Here is a 20,865-nt window from a genome sequence, read left to right as displayed (position 1 = left end):
AAAAGTCAAATCGATTCGAGTGATGTTCAGACTTTATGATATAATAATGCCCTGTCTACTGTCTAATCATCGTCCGGTTCATCAGCCAGTAACCACTTCGCCCGACATTTCACAGCCGCACTTCTGACATCTCTCTTCCCATCATCCAGAGCAGCAATAAGTCTCCTAACCACCTCTCTCCGGTAGCCTAGTATTCTTTCTTCCTTGAACTTCTCTGCAGCCAGGTGCAGACATTTCAAAGCTGCTACCCTCACTGCTGGCGGTGGTGGTGTAGCCTTGTTTTCCTTCGTAACGGTAGCGTTGTTCAGGAGACGAGAGATGAGTGCACCAGCATGCTCCTCGAGCACTTCCGGCTTCTCCGTGAGAGTTGAAGTGAGAGTGCCGATTGCAGCCTCCTTGACAACGTCCACGCCCTTGAGGTCCAAAGATTGGAGAAGCAGGGTAACGAGCTGTCCAACTTCCTCGACTACTATCTCAAATGGCATCCATCTCAGTGCTCCGCTCAGTGCGATGAGATAATTGGGCTTCGTCTGGGCATCCGCTTCTCGGAACGATTTTGTGATGTTCGGTACCAGTAACGCAAAGCTCTTATGCTTATGTAGACCGAGGATCTGGCAGTGGTTTTCCTTGGTGAGAAGGTCGTCGGGTTGCAGAAGTGTTGTGAAACCTTGCGCGACGATACTGCCATACTTCGGATGTGATAGCAAGGACAAGAGCGTCGGATACAATGTGTTCAGCGCAGGGCTGCTCCGCAATACAATGCCCTTGAGGCACGCGAAGATGATGCGTATCCGTGGCGGATCAAGCTTCTCCGGGTTGAGAAGATCAAAGTCCGCGACGAGAGGGTCCATGCATGTCTTAAGTGCAGCGCTGGTATAGTACTTGTTGATGATGAGAGACATCTGCCGAAGGGATGCTGATCGGACTGGTAGGGATAATGAGGATTGCTGGGCGTAGTTTGCTAGGGAAGAGATCAACAGTTGTAATTCGCAAGGCAGCGTCGCGTCCCTGCGGAGGGAAGCGAGGAGGTGTGTAGAGACGATCATCGTCTTGTTCGCTTCCACACTGGCGTTCAGACTAAAAGGTGGAAGTTCAGTTTGTGGCTTGCCGCGGAATAAGGTGTACAGCTCCGCAGCAACGTTATTCTGCTGTTCGGTAGGCAGGTACCTGATGATCAAGTTGCATATGCGGCCGACAAGGTCGAGTGTGGTCTCATCGTCAAAAGCCGCTGGGTGTGTTTCATCAGAACTCGATGCGCGTTCGATGAGTGGCAACGCAATGTCCTTGTAGTAATTAGAGCTGTCTGAGCCTTGCGACAGCTTTGTCTCGCCCTTCTTGAGGGCGTACAACATCGCGGAAAGTAGCGCGACAATGTATGTTGAAGAGGCACCCTGTTGGACTGCGGCGCTGAACTTGTTCTTGAGTCGCAGTATGACCGTGTCAAATACCTGCTCCTCGCTGGCCAGCTTGGCGAAAGCTTCGAGAACAGTCGAGTAGCTTTTCGACCCGTCCGCGTCGGTGTCTGGTAGTTGCGCAAGGAAAGCCGGAAATGCTTTCTCGACTACGACCTGTGGCTTCTGGTGGGCAATCTCAACGATACCGTTGATGGCTGCTTCCTTAACCTCGTCCTTTCCATGTGATTCCTCGTGGATGACGATGGAATGCAGAAGCTGAATGATTCTGCCGATATCGTCGTCGCTGAGTAGTCCTCGCGCTTTCGATAGCTGGATAAGTCCATCAAGACAGACTAGTCTGAATGACACTTCTTTGGCTGGGGCTGTCTCGAGACCGTTCAACATGACTTCTAGCGCTTGGTCTCGGAATTGAGCGAGCGCGTTATTGCTGACTTCTTCCCCACCAGGGCCCATCTTTCTCCAGTCACCATAGACGTCGATGTTGGCTTTTACTAGCTGTACGAGAACTTCCAGTAAGCCTCGGCGCTTTGCCATGGTGTCAGCTGTCTGGAATAGTAGGAAAAGATTCGGTAGCACACCCTCCAGTACGAGGCTAGTGACTTCGGGAGACACATTGGCGATGCTTTCGAGAAACCTTGCGGAAGCTTGGGATTGCTTCGTGGGCGCATCTTCGAGGTGTTCGTTGCACTCCTTGATAACAGGTTTGAGATACGCATTGAGTGATCCTGGGGTACCCTTCGATAGTGTCCGTGCAATTGCTGCCAGACCTGCAAGCGCTTCCTTCGCCAGGTCTTCCTCTTGTACATTCAAGACTTCAAACTTCAGTGCGTCCCATAGCGTAACCGCGTATAAAGATACTGTTCTCGGTCCGTACTCAGTCACGGAGGCTGTAATCGTTGATAGAACGTCTCGCTTGGTGTTCATCGATGTGGAATCGAGCTTGTCCAGAAGCGCAGGGAACGCATATGGCGCAAAGTCGGCCGTGGACGAAATGCAATCTCGCAAGCGATCCTTCAGGTCCTGAGCCGTGATGCCATACGGATCATCAGGTGGCGGCCTGAAGGTAATTGGGAAGTAGTTGAAGACTGCGTCAAACAGGTCCTGTGCATCTCCGCCAATGTTCCACTCCGTCATCGGAACCCTGAGTATCGAGAAGACGACCATCAAGTTCCGAGGATCCTTCTCCCCGTCAAAATATGATATGAAGCGTCCCAAGAAGTCTGGTGTCGCATCGTGGTGGGCTCGGAGGGCGTCGCGGTATTTTGCCATAAGCGTATCGATCAGACGCAGGACGGGGTAACGTTCGCTCTGCTGCTTGTATTGCCGTAGCGGATGTGTGTTATTGAGGAGTGCCTCCACGATGCTGACTACCCGCTGGTCGTCCCACTTCCCTAGCTCTTCCAGCGCCAGGAGTGCCTTTGCGCATGACCCGAGGCCTTCGTTGTCTTCGGTTCGGGAAAGGGTGAAGTCGCAGAGCAGATTCCCTAAGCTTCCCGTTAGCCCGGTTTATCTCATGACACGATGCTCTCGCCCTGGGAATGTAATCCATAGCTAATGCTCCGCCCCAGTGCCAACGATCGTTTTGGTCTGCGATATGCGATGGATGCGTACGGGGAACAATGTAGTATGGGCTGAGCGGTCGCGGGATAACGTACGTTGTTGGAGGGAAAGAACCTTCTGTGGGACGGCTGCGAGTACCTCCGCAAGGTACGACATTGCTACGATGAATTAGCCCAGCTCCTCCTAGATTCCAGAACGATACGTACTCTTCGACCGTGTGGCTCCATCTTCACTGTTCAAGTATTCCCCAAGGTCAGTGACCAGACTGATAAGCTTCAATTCGCCATTCTTCAGTCCTGTCCACAGTCAGCCCTCATCCCGCCAGATGCCCCGCCGGAACCTCGTACATACGCGTCGCGCTCCGCTGAGCAGTCGCCGTGGCTTCTTTTTTGTTTCTATCAAAGTCCAGCAGGTACTGCTGAGCATCTGACATATTGATCGTCGCGGGTGCGGTATATTGCAATGTGTTGCCGTATGCCTCGAAGCACGCGATTCAGAAAGTTGCACAGTCGCGGCAATGACGTTACGGAGTTGCGGTGCTGCTGATTGGCCGGTATCGGAATGGTGGGGCGGGTCGCGCAAAAAAAGTTAATGGGAAGTGTCGGCAGTGAGGAAAGTGTGATTAATTGATCCGATGGGAGAGGCTTGACTGGTCCCTGTGGCCCCGTGCTGTGAAATAAATCGTCTTCTCTGGACCGACTCATATCTTGGATCTACTATTCCAATCGTCGACTATTCCGCTGCTCATCATCCCCAGAACAGCAAAGTTACCCCGCCATGGCCGACGATAAACCTAACTGCAAAGTCATCCTTGCGAACAACATCGCCAAGGGTCTTTTGGACGAAGTGCGCGATGGTCTAAGTAAGATTCCGCGCAAGCCGCTACTCGTTGGCTTCCTCTCCAGCGCAGATCCTGCCGCCAGGGTATACGCAGAATGGACAGGCAAAACTTGTGTTGAAAAGTGAGCGCGTCCACTAGTCGATACTCAGTTCTTCTTTGGCTGAGGCTTTGGCTGGAAGTCGGGTGAAAGCCGCCTACTAACCTCATTGTAGTGGCTTCGCATTTGACCTGCGCGAAGTCGACCGCGAGCTCCTTGAGGACCGCCTCATCGAAGCGAACAACGACGCTGCCGTGGACGGCATCATTGTCTACTACCCCATCTTCGGTAACCGCCAGGACCAATATCTCCAGCAGATTGTCTCCATCGACAAGGACGTGGAAGGACTGTCGCATCGTTACATTTTCAACATGTACCAAAACATTCGCTTCCTTGACCCTGCCAACACCAAGAAGAGCATCTTGCCTTGCACACCCCTGGCCGTGATCAAGATCCTAGAGTACCTGAGAATCTACAACACCATCCTGCCATACGGTAACAGACTGCACGGACGCACCATTACCGTCATCAACAGAAGCGAAGTGGTAGGCAGACCGCTTGCAGCACTACTTGCCAACGACGGTGCCCATGTCTACAGCGTGGATATCAGCGATGTGCAGGAATTCACACGAGGCGTTGGTCTACGAAAGCGAAGACACGAGGTAGTGGAGAAGCCTGGCTGGACCCTCAACGACTGCCTCCCACTTAGCGATGTAGTCATCAGCGGTGTACCTGGAGACAAGTACAAGGTGCCACTCGAGTTGATGAGGGACGGAGCCGCATGCATCAACTTTTCCAGTGAGAGGAACTTCACGCCCGAGGTCAAGGAGAAAGCCTCCATCTACGTTCCTGCCATCGGCAAAGTCACTATTGCGGTGCTCTTGAGGAATCTGTTGGTACGTCATTATGCGTCTAGCTACGGGACTACACTGACAGTATTCCAGCGCCTCGCTCAAAACAAGATTGATGCTGCTGCTCAGGGTGTGGATGAAAAGTCCTCGGTTGAGCCAGTGATTCAGTCAACCGCATAGACCTGCGTTCATCATTCTGCATCGTGTCCTCATTTTGATACCCTATAGAAGGCACACGTGCCATAACTCGCTCGTCATCCAGCTTTTCGAAAGCTGAGCCTGTGTCTGGTCGACGTCACGCATCATGAAATTGACTTGACTGTCACCCAGAGCACACAATCTCGTAGAAGTAAAACCATCATATTAAAGTCGGGCAAGAGATTGCACAAGAATTTGTGACTGAATAGTACCAACCATTTGATCGTGATAGGTAGGATTAACCCATTAAGTCCGTATGACCCAGCCAGGAGAAACCCAAATGTAGAAAAGTAAAGGTATAAACAAGGTGCGAAATTCGTTACATGATTGAACGCCACGCTAAATGTGAAATCAAGACGCCTCCGGCGGCATGGGCACAGGCACGCTCTCCACCTTGATTTCTGGTTGCGGCGGCTCGTATACATCACTCTCTGCCTCCGGCGCCGCTCGCCTAGGTAAGGGTCTCTCCCTTTCTTCGTAGTACATATAGTCGTCAGGGCGACTATTGTATCTCTGTGGTGCGGGTCTCTCGTATTGGACTGGGACATATCCATATGAGTCATGTTCATATCGGTGAGGCTGATGTGGCATATACGGGGCCCGATACCTGGTGTCACCACGTACACGAATGACCTCGTAGTCATGCATGGGATGCCCGTACTCGTCAACATAGACTGGTTGTGGACCGCGTGGTTCATCGTAACGATATCGTGGCGGTGAGTACCCGTGTGCATGTGGATGCAGACGGTCTTGCACAGAGACGTACCCGCGGGGATGACGGCGGGCAGGTGGATAGAATCCTTCATCTTGTACAGACTGATCAAGGCTGTGCTCCCGAGAATACGCAGGCTCGTAGTCAGGCTCAGCATTGGGCTGCGGTGTTTCTTGTTGATCGATGCGACGCTTTTGTTCTTCATATCTCCGGCTTTGCGATCGGCTCATGCTGGAACCACGTCCATAGGGATCTTCCCGCGCAACACTCATGTATCGCTGATATCGAGACGGTCCCCGGTTATCGTTAGGCCGATCTCTTCGGCGTTGAGGTCCAGCCCTTCGTGGCGGACCGCTTGGTCCAGACATTGGCATCCGATACCCGTTAGGTTGATAGTCGTCATATCGGGAGTTGTTGGAAACAGTGGAAGGAGCTCGAGGATGTGGGGGCGCAAGTGGGCGAACAGGTGCTGTTGCATCTGCTGGTGCAGGAGCTTCTGGAGGCGGAGGCGTGTAACGAGGCCCATCCCCGTTTTCCTGCGTTGGTGCAGCCGCGTCTACTTCGGACTGTGGCTGTGGTTGTGGGGGTTCGTTCTCTGCCAGGAACCGATCTGCTGCAGATTGCCCCTGAGGTGGACTGGCATCCCTTGACTGACGCTCGTTCATGAACCGGTATTCGGGCCGATGATCATCTTCTTCATAGTATCGAGCCTGGCGGGGATAGGCACTGTATTCCCGATTGCCGTGGCTTCCTTCCCGCGGATGTGCGTAGACCACGTCCTCGGGTGGTCCATAGAATCGCTCTTGCTCGCGGAACGCTGTTCGGCGGCCGGTGTAATCCTCATATGTAGGACCTGCATGGATGATCCTTGGGCTGGGGGCGTACTCCACATACTCCCGGGGGCGGTGATAGCCGTCATCAAGGTGATCCCTCGGCAGCTGGCAGACAAAGATGTTAGTTTCACTAATGTTTCTGCGGAGTTTTGTAGATCACGTACATAGTATCGCGGCTCAGCATAATGGTGCTGCCTACGCTCTGCGGGGGAGCTTTCTCGATATGAACGTTTCCTGTTCATGGAGCCCGACGCCTCATTCGATTCGCCGGCAAGGCTTGGTCGAACAGGCTCATAACCAGCCTCCAGCGGTTTAGGTGGTAGCGCCGAATTTGCTTCTGCTACTTTCATAACAGAGTTGGGGCGTGCTATTCCCTCACCAGCAACATCGGCTGCACCAGTCGTTTTGTCTGAATCCTTCGGTCCTGACGAGGCTGGAGAAGCTAATCCATGGCTATCAATCACGCCGATCTTAGGCAGTGGCATAGGAAACAAGCTGGGAAAGACGGTCGCTATCATTAGCAGCTTCTCGTCATCCATGCCTGGGGCGTGTATGAGACCAGAAATGAACCGTTCGCTTGGAAGCTCGATCATGTGTTCCTTCCAGTCCAGAGGGGCAATAGGCATTCCGTGGCCAGGCATTGGTTGCTGAAAAGGCAGATGCTGGCTCCTGAAGTGCGATAACAGGCCGAGGACAGTATAGGTTGTTCTTTCCTCCGACTTGGAGTAATAGGAACCTCCCAAGTTATGCGAAGCGCCCGTCTGACAAGCTTTGCATGAGAGACCTGGTGCATTCTTCAAAGCCTTTGGCATCTCATGATTAGACAGAGCATCAATGAAGTGGTTCAGGTTCGGTTCATGATTGAACTCTACATGAAACTTGGAGATGACGCGATGCAGCAGAACATAGATCCGGAGGCTATTCGGCATGTCTTTGATCCCCGAGGTGCGTTTCCAGATGTCTTGGGTCATGTCGATGACGGTACTTACTTGCTTGTCAAACGAGCTAGTACTCTGGCCAGTATCTTCTGTACCGCTAGGAGCGATCTCAGGAATTCCTTGGCTAGGTGGTGGCATGTTGGGTGGTGGTGGAGCTATGGCATTGTTGATCATCGCTGGAGAAGTCAGGTAAGGGTTTTGGGCCGCATGAGCACCATAACCTGGAGGACCCATTGCTTGATGTGCATACATATCCACTGGTGTCGCATATGGCTGGGGGTATTCGAAGCCAGAAGGAACCTGTGGTGGAGCGAATGGTCCATTGTACTGGCCTCCATAGTTGTAAGGACCAGGGCTCGCCTGTGGATGGTGAGTTGGCATGTGAGGTGTTGATGTCCCTGCGCGTGAGTATCCGCCAAAATAGCCACCGAACCCGTTCGTACTAGAAGAGGGATGATGACCATGTTGAGGTTGCTTCACAGAGAGAGGATCTGGGTGGAAGGGAGTCTCCTCCGGCCACTCGGCTTCTCTCCATGCAACAACCACGTTTCCTGAACTGAAGGCAGCAGTATGTTTGGCTCCGTAGTGCTGCGTGACGCCCTCGAAACCATAGTACTTGTTGTTGTATTCGCATCCGCCGCCATGGCACAGGAAGATGTCCTTCCGGAATGGTTCTGTCAAAGGCTTGATCTTGTTGTCGTACACCCATTTCATGTTATCCAGGACGAGCCTGGGCCTAGTAGTTATATTGTCAGTAGAAGGCTGCGTATGTTGCCCGGGATGATCAGAGTCCTGTTCGGGTTCCTCGGCATAGTATGTGCGGCGCACGTGAGCAAGGAGGTCGGCCGCAAACTTTGGGCTGTTGTCGTAAGTGACGGCGCTGCCATGGTCCCAGCTCTGATTAATGAAGTCGTCGGCGATGGCTTCGAGTCTGTCGCGGATGGGTCGTTGCGACTCTTCCCACTCTCGGTCCATGACTTCCCTGGCCTCCTTGGAATTGGCGTCCGTGTGGCGGCGGTCGGCAGCTTTTGTGGGAAACGAAGCAGCCCGAGCCACGTGGTCGGCTTCTGCTTGTTGGGCAGCAGGGAGCTGAGCGATCAAGCGGGGTTGGAGCACACTCCATGCATAGTCGTTCATTGGCTGTGAAATCTGGATAGCCGCTTTGAACGAGTCCATGTGGCGCAAGACGTTGGGAGCGATAGGAGGGTCCATTTGCTGACATCGGCGTTCTATGTCGGTTTTCCGGGTCGCCTTGGCCTCGTTTGCATCGTGTAGGTTTCTCTGGCCAGAAGGGGTGAAAGCCTGTGGTGGAACAGTAGGCGGTCGCGCTTGCGCATGCTGCGACGATGGTGCTACACCTGTTAGGGAGGGGACTGGAGAGGTGTTGTTGACATATCGAGAGGCATCGCCATGTGTGGCAGCAAATGAGACAGCAGAGGTATACTTACTCGCTGGAACCGGAGCATGAATTATGGGAGAGGGAGTTCGACGAGGGGGTGATTTGGACGGGTCCTTGTGTGACGTGGCGGCATGCGAGGGAGCTGCAGATGGAGCGCGCTTCGCACGCTCGTGCTCCTCCAGCCACAGGTTCTTGACCTCCCAGCGTTCCCAGTTCTCGGCGACTTTCATGCGTTCTTTTCCGCGAGCATCGAGTCCTTTGGACCACTCCTCAGCTGCTGCAGGGCCACGGCTGATGGCCTCGTTCATCTCCTGCGTGATTTCCTCGACATGCTTCTTGTAGTAGAACTTGGCAATGTCGATGTCGGCGGGTGTATTCGCAGATTGCAGGGTGTATGCCGGAATGTAGTGCTGGTCGCTGGTGAGGAGGGCGAACGGGAGGGCGGGCCGCAGGGCGGAGGCAGCCGAGAAGAGAAGGCTCGCGTCCTATACATGTCAGTCGCGACCCAGGAAGCGGAAGGTGCAACTCACGGTCTGGCATTGTTTGAGCAGGCACGGCCCGCAGGCTCTGATGGCGAAGGGCCAAATGACGCGGACACCTTCTTTGCCGGGGCCCTTTTGCCATATGCGCTCGCCTGGAGTCAGAGAATCAAGCTTGTTGCAGAACTGACATCTCCTGGACCAAGCCAGCTGCCACATGCGCAGCTCGCTGAAGCCAGGGAGCGGCTTCGGGGGCTTGGTACACATTGCGTTGCGGGCAGAGGCCCACAACGACTCGGACTTTAGGAGATGCAGACGGCCAGGATGCGACTTTGAAGTCGACAAACTGCGCACGTCTGTGAGATAGGATAGGAAAGATCGATTGACCTGGATCAATCGACCGAGATCTGCAAGCGAACAAAAAGAGAAAACATGCTGCCACAACTCGGGTGGTAGCTTCACGAGCGGCTTCGCGCTGCTGAGCTTGCGCTTCTTTTCACGCTCATGGGGCGCATCCTCTGCCTTGCGCTTTGCGGCAGGCGCGTCGCTCTGCGCAGGCGTCGCCTGGGGAGGATTCGCATCAGAGCCGTAGAAGTCGACCGACGACGCTGGGCTTGATTCGCGGTCCTCCATGGCGGCGCAGCCGTGCTGGGGCAGCGTTCACAACAGACTCATTGTCGGCATGCGCAGGCTAGAGACACAGAGACAGCGACATGCGATGGATGACGATGCGATGGAGCAGCGCGCGATGAGATGGAGCGCGGAAAAGGCGGTGCGCTGCGTGTGTTGGCGATGCTAGTGTTTGTCGTGGCAGAGTGGAGGTGTGAAGAGGGCTAGAGGGCTAGAAGGATGGAGCCTGGGGTCTAGGCGGCGGTTTGAAGGATGCAGAAAGCTGCTTTGGCATGCAGCGCAGACAGGCAGTGCGAGGAGCTATGTCGAATCGTCACGGTGAAGCGGACGAGGGTCTCCTTGAAGGTCGTTGGGCGCGCCGTCGGCACCGCTTGCCTGCCACCAGCGCCAGCGCCAGCCGCTCGAGGGCGCGGGCCAAGCATGACATAGCTGCCAGCTCTGCACACCGAACTTGTGGCCCGCCTGTGCTGACCTGCCCGACCCGACTAGGTTAATTCACGCCCAATTACACAGACACACATACGGGATACGCGTACGCTGCCTGTCCCACCACGCATCGTGCTAGCTGTCAATTCCGAGTGCTGCTTTTCCTCCACCTCCTCTTCTCCACCACTCCCCCAAGCTTCGTCTTCCACGACAGCTTCCCCTCCACGCCCGCCCACCATGGCCACGCTCAACACCTCCAGCAACGGCCCCAACATCACCCGCAGCTACCAGAATGTCGTCAATGCCCCGGCGCCCTCTGGTCCCCAGGCCAGCTCGCCCACATACGGCCAATGGGCTGTCTTCACAGTCGCTGCCCCGCTTGTCAGCGCATTCCAGCAGGACGGCGGAAAAGAGAGCGTGCTGAAAGTGCAGAGCACCGGAGGTACGTGGAACAGCGCGGCACACTTCCAATGGCCATCATTTCGCACTCGAGAGCTTGGGCTATGGCAAGGTGGCTGCCCAAGCTCGGGTCTCGGCACATCACGAAGCGCAGCACAGTGCTAACATCCTGCAGAGGGCGAGCTGCTCGACCTGATAGACGAGTTCTCAGACGGCCGCATCCAGTTTGCATTCGTCAAAGTCAAGGACCCCAACACATCGCTGCCCAAGAACGTCCTGATAGCATGGGTAAGCTCTCCGCCGCAGCTGCCAGGGATACAATGCTAATTCACACGCAGTGCGGCGCAGGTGTTCCAGAGCGGACCAAGGGCTACTTTGGCAGCCATCTCACGGTTGTCTCCAAGCTGCTACATGTGCGTGCTCCCACGGCCCCTCTACGCACAAGCTAATTTCCATAGGGATACCACGTCCAAGTCACTGCCCGTTCCGAGGACGACCTCAGCCCAGAGAAAATCGTCCAGAAAGTTGCAGACGCATCAGGCGCCAAGTACGGCGGCGGTGCCGATGTCCCTGCCCCGCGCGGCCCTCCTCCCGTTGCCGCGAAGAAGCCCGTCTTTACACCTACCTCGATAGGCGGCGGAGGCGCTGGCTTCAACCCTCTCGGCCGCTCGCGTGCACCTGCGCCAAAGGGCGATGAAGATGCGGATGGCTGGGGTGCTGACGCCCCGCAGGTCTCCAGATCCCAGCTGGAGAAGGTCGGAACTGCTTACACTCCCACCAAGGTCAACATGGCCGAACTCACCGCGAGAAAAGACGAATCCACCGGTTCCCAGCCCTCGGGCTCGCAGAACGACCGCCCTGAAGTCGTCAGGGGCGCATACCAGCCAGTTGGCAAAGTCGACATTGCAGCCATCCGAGCCCAAGCGCGCGATGCCAAAGACGACCGGCCCACTGTTGTCAAAGGCGCGTACGAGCCCGTCGGAAAGGTCGATATCGCGGCTATCCGCGCAAAAGCCCAAGCCGGTCCCCCATCCTCTGGCATGTCCCCAGCCCCAACGGGAGCGTCGAACAACGAAGAAGAGGAAGAGAAGCCCAAGTCTCTCGCAGAGAGATCAGCAGCTTTCAGCGCGCAGCCCGAGCGCCTTACCAGCTTGCCGAAGCCCAAGGTTGCCAACAAGTTCGCTGGTGCGAGCACATTCACCGGCACCAAAGCTCCTACTCCAGGAGGTTTTGGTGCAAAGCCCGCTCCTCCGGCACCAATCGTCGGCGCCGCGAGCAAGACGTTTGCTGACCAAGGAGGAAAGACTCCTGCTCAGATCTGGGCGGAGAAGAAGGCGGCCCGTGGAGAAGCCGTTCCTTCTTCTACTGCCGATGCTGGAAGCCGCCCAACTCCCCTCCAAAGCCAACAGAGTGGAGGTGGTGGCTGGCAAAGTGGCTACTCCGGCAAATCATGGGCTCCAGTGCAGACTACCCGAACAGGTCAGTCTGCGACTAGCAACCTCAGCGAACAACGCACGGGTGGGGCACCTCAACAAGAAGAGCCAGCCTCTCCTGCAGCTGGTGGCGTAAGCTCGCTCAAGGACCGCTTCACAGGTGCCGCCCCTATGGGAGCGCCAACTTCACGCCCTGTACCAGAGCCGCAAGCTTCCAGTCCACCGCCTCTCGATACCTCGAGCAAGCCCAATGCTGGCCCGAGGGGCGTTCCGATGCCAGGCCTGCCTACCCGACCCAAAGAGCCGGAATCAGACGAAGAGGATGTGCCTGCCACTCAACACCAGCGTATGCCATCTCCACCACCTCAACCACCTCGCAGCCCGTCTCCCGAGCCTTCCGGCTCTCCTGTTCGTATTGCCATGCCCGTTGCTCGTGGGCGCGAACCAGAGGAGATGTCTCCTGCCGAGGAACACGCACCGCCTATGCCCGCGCGATCACTTGATCAAGCAGCCAGGCAAAATCGTGACATGTCTCCGGAGCCACAAGTCGAGGCCAAGGACCCTGCTCGTGGAGCTGGCGCTGCCGTTGCTGCTGCCACTTTTGGTGCTGCCGCAGTAGGCGGTGCTGCCGTCGGCGCAGCGGTCGCTTCTCATGACGATGACGATGCCGGTGCCGGTGGCTCCGGCAAGCGCGCAGTCATCCAATATGACTACGAAAAGGCGGAGGACAACGAAGTCGAGCTCCGTGAAGGCGAGTATGTCACAGACATCGACATGGTAGACGACGACTGGTGGATGGGCACAAACTCTCAGGGCGAGCGTGGTCTCTTCCCGGCCAACTATGTTGAGCTGGTCGAGGGCGACGATGCCGCCGCTGCACCAGCACTGCCCGCACACCCCTCGGCGCCGCAAGAGCCCGAACCTGCTGCGGCACCATCACAGTCTGCTGGCCCTACAGCCACCGCTCTGTACGATTACGAAGCAGCTGAGGACAACGAACTGAGCTTCCCCGAAGGGGCCACAGTAACTGAACTTGTAAGACTACCTGCACCACTGCTAAAACCGATGCTAATACTCTTGCAGCAATTCCCCGACGAAGACTGGTGGCTCGGTAGCTACAATGGCCAATCGGGTCTCTTCCCCGCCAACTATGTTGAGTTGAACGAGTAGGCTTGCTTGTTGCCATGCATTTAACCTGAGCGATTTGGAGTCAGCTCGCGTCGGCGATTTTGTTGTTGCATTGTCACGCACCCGACTGGCTCAGTAGTCGCAGGACGAAATCCTGGTACAAAAGTTGCGGCATACAGCCCTACCACTCCAGTCGCATTTCCAAACGAATTACATTGATAGGACCTACACCGATAAAGATTCACTGGGTCAACCAGCATCTTCTTGTACATATCAAAATTTCAAAAGCGATTACCATGGCTCCAGTATTGGTCATACGCTAAACGAGATCATCAAGAGTGAGCACTCGTTGATTCTGCGACCCAGCATCCAGTGTCGTCCTGCGCGGGTACATGGTACCAGTCAATGCATATGCTTAAGCCTACGAGTATCTTATTCTACGATGTTCCAACGGCCGTTTTGATATTCACTACACGTGGACCAAATTGGCTATTTCTAAAATCCACTTTCTATTTGGGTCTCCACTATAGATGCCATGGTTTGCCTATAACCGTCACAGGATTACGATGGGAGTGCCCATACGTCCCACGGACTGAGGTGACTGCGCACCCACGATATATGTCCGCAGCAGCCTTATGATCATCTGAACCATGGATACCAAAATGCGCGCATCTGGGCAAGGAAATTCCCACTCAAGTACAAAACTATGTAGTACGCTGCACCACTGCTGATTCACTTCACAACCTTTCTCTCCAAGATACCTAATTTTCACGACGAACACAAATTACCACAACCACTCACAGCATAACAGAGAGTGTATCTTACATTTCCATCTGGCGACCACAATGTTCCCCATGCCTATGATCAAGTTGGTCGCTCCGTTGGCGACCACAATGATCTCTTTGGCATGGCCCACTGCAGCCGGAATGGTTCTCCTCGCTGCTCTTATCGGCATGGTCTACAACGAACAGAAATTCAACGAAGCGATCTGTCGAGCCAAGATTCAGGAGCAAGTAATCAAGGCTGCTCGAGCCGAGCTGTCTGAAGTCAAAGACGAACTCCACGCCTCCCAAACCAAGCCTACTGACCTCTGCCTCGTCGATACCAAATCTATTCTCGCCAACACCGAAATTGCGCTCAAACAGAGCGAAAAGGAAGTCGTCGCCCACCTCGAATTCCGCGATGGACTCGGTAGGGAGCTGTCCCAAGCGCGCCGCGAACGCGACCGTGCAGAAGGCGTAATGGTGTACCTCACCCACGCGCTCGAGGAGTCCAAATGCAAGAATGCCTCCAAGGAAGATGAGTGCTATGAACTACAGAGCCAGATTCAGTTCAAAGCCAAAGAGCTCCAGTCCATGACACTTTCTCTGCACAACACCATGAAGGAGTTGGAGCGTGCAAACAAGTTTAGCCAGGAGGCGCAAGATAAGATTGACGAACAACACGCGACGATCATGTCGAACGAAGAAAGCGCCAAACGTGTATCTACACAGATCGAGAAGCTGACCAGGGACTGCAATGCCTTGAAATCCCAAATTCGAAGCTTGCATCTAGGATGGATATCGAGGTGTGACGAATCCTGGCGCGTGAAGAAAGCTCTCGAAGAAGAGAACAGACAGTTACGCATCGCGAACGAATCTTGGGCCAAGAACAACGCCGGCACTATTCGTGCCATGCAATCTCGCGTCGACGAATTAGAGGGCGAGCTTGCAGAATGCAGGGCGGAGAATGGGTGCCTTGCCGTAGATCTCGAGATTATGGTTGAGCGCGTCGCACACTACATGGAGGAGATCGAGGCCTTAGACCGAGAGGCTGAAGAACGCGAGTGGAACGTCATCCAGGGCGATATGACTGAGGTGGCTAGTGAAATGAGCGAGAGCATCACAGATGAAGAGGAGGAGGAGTACGAACCAGAAGGATATCACCTGTGGGCTCATGACGGAGATAGCGATGACGACGCCACGGTATACGAACTCGAAGAAGATAGCGAGGAAGAAATGCTAGAGTGGTTCATCCACGCGCCTACGGACCCTAGCGGCATGCCTTACAAGCAGATGTGGGAGATGACCAACGTTGAGACCGAGGAACTTAAAGAGTGGGATGAGGACAACTGGGCTGTGGCCAACGGTCAGGAGGAGAACGAGGTCCTCGAGTGCCTAGAGGGCTTCGAAGAACAGCACACGGATGACGACACTCTATCTCAGAGCGACAATGAGAGTCTGGACCCATGGGACTCGGGTGACGAACACTGGAGTGGGAGTGCTATCAAGAACAACACTCCATGGAACTCGTATATGGATACTCTGGATGAAGATGAGGAGGATTGGGGTATGGTACACACATGGGATTGCGAGCCCAGTACGGTGGAGTGTGAGTGGTGATGATGTCCGAGCTCTTCATGTGGCAAGGCCGTATGTGGTGTCCTCAACCTTCGGTTAGAGAACCGCTTCCAGTATCTATAAAATGGGGCTTGGTATGAGACGCTGGCATTGGTCGTGTTAGATTGCGATGCTCAAATATATTCGTTGGCCCCTCCACGTATTCTTCTGCAGATAGCCCGTGTACACGTCGCCATCATTCCAGTACTTGTGTACAGTGCAAACGTGGTCTATATAACCTAGCTACCACCACTACGTGATATCAGCACAGCAATTCGCAAATATGCACTTCATGTACACTCTCTTTACAGTATCGCTGGCGCTCAGCACAAGCGCACACCCCTTTATCACGGCCAGAAGCCTACCTCCGGAATCTGCATGGATGACCATATTGCTGCCTCCCAGCGCGACTACACCAGTCGTACCGCCGGCTGCTCCTTCCTCGAAACCGGTGGGTCAGCCGCTCCCTCCTCCTGCGCCAACAAGCCATATATCTCCAACCTTACCTTCATTTGTGCTTGCCTCCACATTCACACCATTAAGTAACATTGCGACACCGGGAGTCCCAGTGGCGACCACACATACCATCCCAGCGGCAACTACCAGCTCAGTCGTATCTGTTGTCCCCACGCCTTCCTCATCCCCCGACTCCCCAGCAAACCCTTCGCCTTCACGTGATTCTGGAGTTGGGCCAATGCTCCACGCTCAGATCTGCTCAACGGACGATAAGTGCGAAAATATCGCATTGCTTCCCTATGAATGCCGGCTGCTCACTACAACTCTGTAAGTCACAACTACCCGCGGACAGCGACTCCCAGCTGCTTTGGGAAACTCCTGACATATACAGTGGTGCAACCGTACGTAAGGTGACTGTTCAGTGGCCAGCAGTATGCCTCTTTACCATGTAAGTTTCGTTTGCCTAGTAGACAAGACATATATTGATAGGCTCAGAATGTCGCAGTGCACTACGTATAAGTTTCTGGAGAATCCTGCATTATCCGTTGCGAGGGAAGTGGCGGGCGGTAGTGTTCCGGGCAGAAGCGTTGTAGTAGACGACATCCAGAAGGGTATGGCGGGGAAGGTGCTGGATATGATCTGTAAGCTCTGAGTTCAAGTAGCGAGCCAGTGAAGGGGCTTTGAGTTTGTGGGGTTTGAAAACTAAAGTAATCGGTATTCATCGTATCTCACTCAACGAGTATTATTGCAATTGCTAGTGGGGCAAGCGTGCGTTTGCTCGTTTAAGCGGTCTCACCTTCACCTTCACGCAAGTGCGCTAGCGTACTTTTCTATCAATCACCGAGATCAGGCCTGCCCAAGTCTAATCTCCTCCCTCTTTACTTTCTGAACAAGCAGCGCCATACTCATCGCGTGGCTCCCCTGCGGCACGAAGCAAGTATGGCTTCCATCGACACGAACTTTGCGACACAGACAAAACCAGAGAAACCCAGGAAGGCGCCACTTGTCAGGTAGACTTCTCTACAGCCCTGATCTGTGGGAGAAATTTGAACTGACAGTACGCAGTATAGCTGCAAAAGAAGGATTCGTCGTTCTCGAAATCGGCCCACAGAAACAGCACTATCACGTGCACAGAGCTTTGCTCACACACCACTCGGAATACTTTCGCAACGCCTTCAACGGCTCATGGAAAGAGTCAGACGACAAGCTAGTGACTTTGAGCGATGTCGATACTGTGGCTGTAGACATCTTCGTTCACTGGTTATATAACCAAGAAATGCCCAACGAAGACCAGTGCGATTCTCTACATGGACAAAACATGACGTCAGACGAATGCGTCGATGACGACACTCTCATTACCGGATATACCAAGGCACTCGTCTTTGGCGATAGGTTTCTGGCGCCTATCTTCAGACAAGCCGCCCACGATTGCATCGTCGACACTTTAATTAATGTAGAAGATCCGCCATGTTCTCGCCCACCTCCTTTCTTCACGGCTACGCAGTACGCTATCGACAATTTGCCATCGGACCATAGCATACTGGATCTGTTCATCAATGTCCACTGCCGTCACTGGGATGTGAGCAGGTATGGCAGAGTGGATGAGAAGTCTGGGATTGCTAATATGCTCAAACAAAACCTATCGCCTGTTATGCTGATTCGCATAGTTGCGCACTATTCTTCAATGGCCATAAACCTGGAATGCGGATGGTGGAACGAGGAATTGGAGCGCTGCGATTATCACGATCACTTGAACGACAAAGAGCGGGAGGGTTGTGAAAGAAAGTGACGCAAGGCTAGTCCAACTGGTCAAGAGATCCGGTGCTGATGTCTCAGGTTCAGCTCAACTGAAGCATGAGAACCAGATGAACTTCAAGCATCATGTCAGAGGAGAAGGAATGGAGAGTGCAATTCAAAACTAAGGCCTTCATGTATGCGAAGGACGAAATGCCGGGATTCGAAGGTGGCTACTAGCATTCAGACCTCAGGTATTACAGCTCGCAATCCCAGAAACAGTTGCACTGAGGACTCTCAAATTTGTTCAGCTCCATCTTATTGTAGGTCATAATCCTACATCATTTCCTTGAACATACCCACCCAAAACCCCTGCCCCGCCTCGCTGGGCCCACCAGTTCGCATCTCTTTACAGTCTTTGTGCCCACAAGTGGTACGAAGAGATCCAATTCCACCATTTCCGCATCTCTGGACCTTAAGGAGGTACCGATCGACAGCCTCATCAGGCGTTTGATCGAGCGGGCAATGAGGCGTACGCTTCGCGACCTCCCACACTTGTTCGAGCGAGTACTTCAACATGCCGAACCGTTGATCATAACCGCGGTATTCTTGAATGTCTTTCACACCGAAGCGATTCAATTGGTGGCGTTGCATATGGAAGAGACCGATGATGTCGAATCCACAGATCCAGATGGTTTTTCCACTAGCGGTTTTGAAGCGCTCGGGCGACGGAACTGAGACAACCAACTTCTTCAACAATGAAGGCGCATTCTTTCCCGTGGCGTAGGGAGGAACTTCGTCCGATGGAGGAATCGTGGCGCGATACCCAGCTTGATTGTTCCACTGAATTAAGCCCCTTCGCACGATGTGGTCGTCATCAACGCCCTTGCAGGCTTTCTCGGCGGTCAGCATCCATCGTAAGTAGTTGACGCAATTGTCGTCGCTTTTATCGCTATCCAGCTGCTGTAATGTGCGCCCGGCATACCTCCCGGTTCTCAATACGTAGCGCCAATAAGGATCGGCTTTGATCAACTGGCCTATCTCGGAGTCTTCATCATCGATGTATTCCTGTGATGGGTCGTATGTCGCTGAATAGCGGGTAGACTGTCCTGGCTGCCTGTAGATTGTCTTCGCTGTTCGCTGGGGTGGCATAGTTGACTGTTATTGCTTGACAGCAAACGGGAATGGGTGATATAATGCGAGGAGCGATCGTACTTATGTGAAGGAAAGCCAAAGAAGGAACAAAGGGTGAGACTTCAAATTTGTGTCGATCAGTTATATTCGTAGACATATGTCAAAGAACATGGCGGTCATACTGAAACGCATGGCTCATTTAAGATAGCATTAGACCTGAGACATGTCTTTGATGCAGATCAATTGGATGTGGGATGGCAAGTACTATTCACGCAAGGAAAACGCTTATCGAACGCGCTGCTATCTACGTTAGTTTGCATATTAAGGTTGATGAGATATCAGGTTGAAGAGGCAGGCGTGCATCAAGGCAGTCTTTTATCATACCCAATATTTAGAAAGCAACATCATCCCAAACCCGCAAGCAGATCGTTTCGTCCTCTAGGCTTCGCAATCCCATCGCAAAAGGAAGGAAACAAGATTCTCTCTATAGCCAAGATCGACGAAAGAGAGCCGCGTTAAGCGAGAGCGGAATTATATAACACGTATTCGCTGGATATGTTCTTGGTCCATCCATGACCGGTCTCGCTCAAAGGCAGCGACTCCTACTCGCTCGTAGACGTTACTGCCCTTTTCTGCGGCGGTAACAAGTAGGCCATAATGGGTCAACAGACGGCCTGATATATCCTGCATCCCCAGGATGACACATTTCAGTTCAATGAAGGGAATCCATTCAGATTCTCGGCCACGATCGAAGAATACACGATCATTGTACTGCTTGTAGAAGTCTCTGGCGTCGCCATGTAGGGCCCCGGGGGTATCACCGAACTCTCCACAGTTGTTGAAGGGCGATCCAAGGTCTGGCTTCCAGTCCACAGTGCCGAATGGAATATCCATGAAGCATATAGCGCCCGTCACTGCCATCCACGACCATGAGAGTACCCGTCTATTCTTTGAATAGTCGATCTTGGTCATGTCTCTGTTCAGATCCGCACGTCGCCAGAGAAGTGTGCGGCGTAAATAGCTGCGCTCCTTTGGATGATCAAGAATGCCGTGCTGTGCCTTTCCGAACAATTTCGCAAACTGTGATTCGATTCCGGCCATACCTAACGACCTATCTGTGTAATGGGTAAAGTCAAGTCGGGAGTACCTTTCGTATATCTCTTCGAAGAAAGCGATGCGCATTCCTTTGTATCGTTTCAACATAGCATCGGGGAATTGAGGGTCAGACAGGAAAGATGTCTTGTGGCTAGCGTGACGATGAGCTTCTTTCCCATTGTAGAAGGGTGTTGGTTCCACTTACTTGTATAGCGTTGTCAGCGTTTCGCACCTGATTCCTGTTCCACACTCCCAGTAGACTTGAACTTCTGTGAAATGAATGATACGCCGTGATAACGCGCGTTCTTGAAATACCCATCCTCTTCTACTCAACGCCGACTGCTCTACGTCGCGTTCGAAATCATCGATCGGTTCGCAGAGATAGATCATGTCTAAGCTACCCAGATGTTTGGCATAGGAGAGGGGGTAGTGAAGTCTTACTTTGCGATCCGCTTTCAAAAAGCCATCATCGCTCCCGTTTGCACAAGTCGCCGAAAGTGTAACGTAGGCACATCTGAAGACATCGTCCATCTTCCTAATCTCCGCTCGTAGATCCTCCTCATCGTCTTGAATGATACAAAGCGCGTCTACCCATAAATAACGAATTCCGAGACTTCTTGTAATCTTTACGGCGTCTTGAAAGGTCCGCGGTAGCATTTTGAGATCAAGATGACTTTGCCAATCTTCGAGCTTGCTACGACTTAGGAATTGGAAACTTCCATGTAATGACGGGGCGCCCCACCGGTGTGTTAAAGCCACATATTTGCCGTCTTTCCTCATATTATCGCA

At 53.5% G+C, this 20,865-nt stretch overlaps 7 protein-coding genes across 7 annotated transcripts; 3 read left to right on the top strand and 4 right to left on the bottom strand.

Annotated features, from left to right (window-relative positions):
• Positions 1-62: 62 nt before the first annotated feature.
• J4E90_004002 (uncharacterized protein) lies at positions 63-3,408 on the bottom strand (the record flags this gene model as incomplete). Its single annotated transcript, XM_051433568.1, has 4 exons — positions 63-2,899; positions 3,071-3,133; positions 3,182-3,271; positions 3,327-3,408. 4 exons carry the CDS (start codon positions 3,406-3,408, stop codon positions 63-65), a joined length of 3,072 nt encoding a protein of 1,023 aa, XP_051292086.1.
• A 344-nt stretch (positions 3,409-3,752) lies between these two features.
• On the top strand, positions 3,753-4,884 carry J4E90_004001 (uncharacterized protein; the record flags this gene model as incomplete). The annotated part of the gene is made up of 3 exons (XM_051433567.1): positions 3,753-3,937; positions 4,029-4,749; positions 4,798-4,884. The coding sequence occupies 3 exons, from the start codon at positions 3,753-3,755 to the stop codon at positions 4,882-4,884; spliced, it is 993 nt and encodes a 330-aa protein (XP_051292085.1).
• Positions 4,885-5,882: 998 nt separating this feature from the next.
• Positions 5,883-9,896, bottom strand: J4E90_004000 (uncharacterized protein; the record flags this gene model as incomplete). Its single annotated transcript, XM_051433566.1, has 4 exons — positions 5,883-6,110; positions 6,175-6,552; positions 6,612-9,269; positions 9,315-9,896. 4 exons carry the CDS (start codon positions 9,894-9,896, stop codon positions 5,883-5,885), a joined length of 3,846 nt encoding a protein of 1,281 aa, XP_051292084.1.
• Positions 9,897-10,556: 660 nt separating this feature from the next.
• Positions 10,557-13,321, top strand: J4E90_003999 (uncharacterized protein; the record flags this gene model as incomplete). Its single annotated transcript, XM_051433565.1, has 5 exons — positions 10,557-10,761; positions 10,894-11,006; positions 11,057-11,131; positions 11,177-13,186; positions 13,235-13,321. The coding sequence occupies 5 exons, from the start codon at positions 10,557-10,559 to the stop codon at positions 13,319-13,321; spliced, it is 2,490 nt and encodes an 829-aa protein (XP_051292083.1).
• An 803-nt stretch (positions 13,322-14,124) lies between these two features.
• J4E90_003998 (uncharacterized protein) lies at positions 14,125-15,660 on the top strand (the record flags this gene model as incomplete). The annotated part of the gene is made up of 1 exon (XM_051433564.1): positions 14,125-15,660. One exon carries the CDS (start codon positions 14,125-14,127, stop codon positions 15,658-15,660), a length of 1,536 nt encoding a protein of 511 aa, XP_051292082.1.
• Positions 15,661-18,183: 2,523 nt separating this feature from the next.
• J4E90_003997 (uncharacterized protein) lies at positions 18,184-18,999 on the bottom strand (the record flags this gene model as incomplete). Its single annotated transcript, XM_051433563.1, has 1 exon — positions 18,184-18,999. One exon carries the CDS (start codon positions 18,997-18,999, stop codon positions 18,184-18,186), a length of 816 nt encoding a protein of 271 aa, XP_051292081.1.
• Positions 19,000-19,512: 513 nt separating this feature from the next.
• Positions 19,513-20,395, bottom strand: J4E90_003996 (uncharacterized protein; the record flags this gene model as incomplete). Its single annotated transcript, XM_051433562.1, has 2 exons — positions 19,513-20,096; positions 20,392-20,395. The coding sequence occupies 2 exons, from the start codon at positions 20,393-20,395 to the stop codon at positions 19,513-19,515; spliced, it is 588 nt and encodes a 195-aa protein (XP_051292080.1).
• Between the last annotated feature and the right edge of the window lie 470 nt (positions 20,396-20,865).

Source organism: Alternaria incomplexa (genome assembly GCF_024043165.1).
Source record: "Alternaria incomplexa strain BMP 0042 chromosome Unknown scaffold_5, whole genome shotgun sequence".
In the NCBI taxonomy this organism is placed as follows: Eukaryota; Fungi; Ascomycota; class Dothideomycetes; order Pleosporales; family Pleosporaceae; genus Alternaria; species Alternaria incomplexa.
The sequence above is the reverse complement of the archived record's forward strand: the minus strand, read 5'-3'. Positions and strand labels throughout refer to the sequence as shown.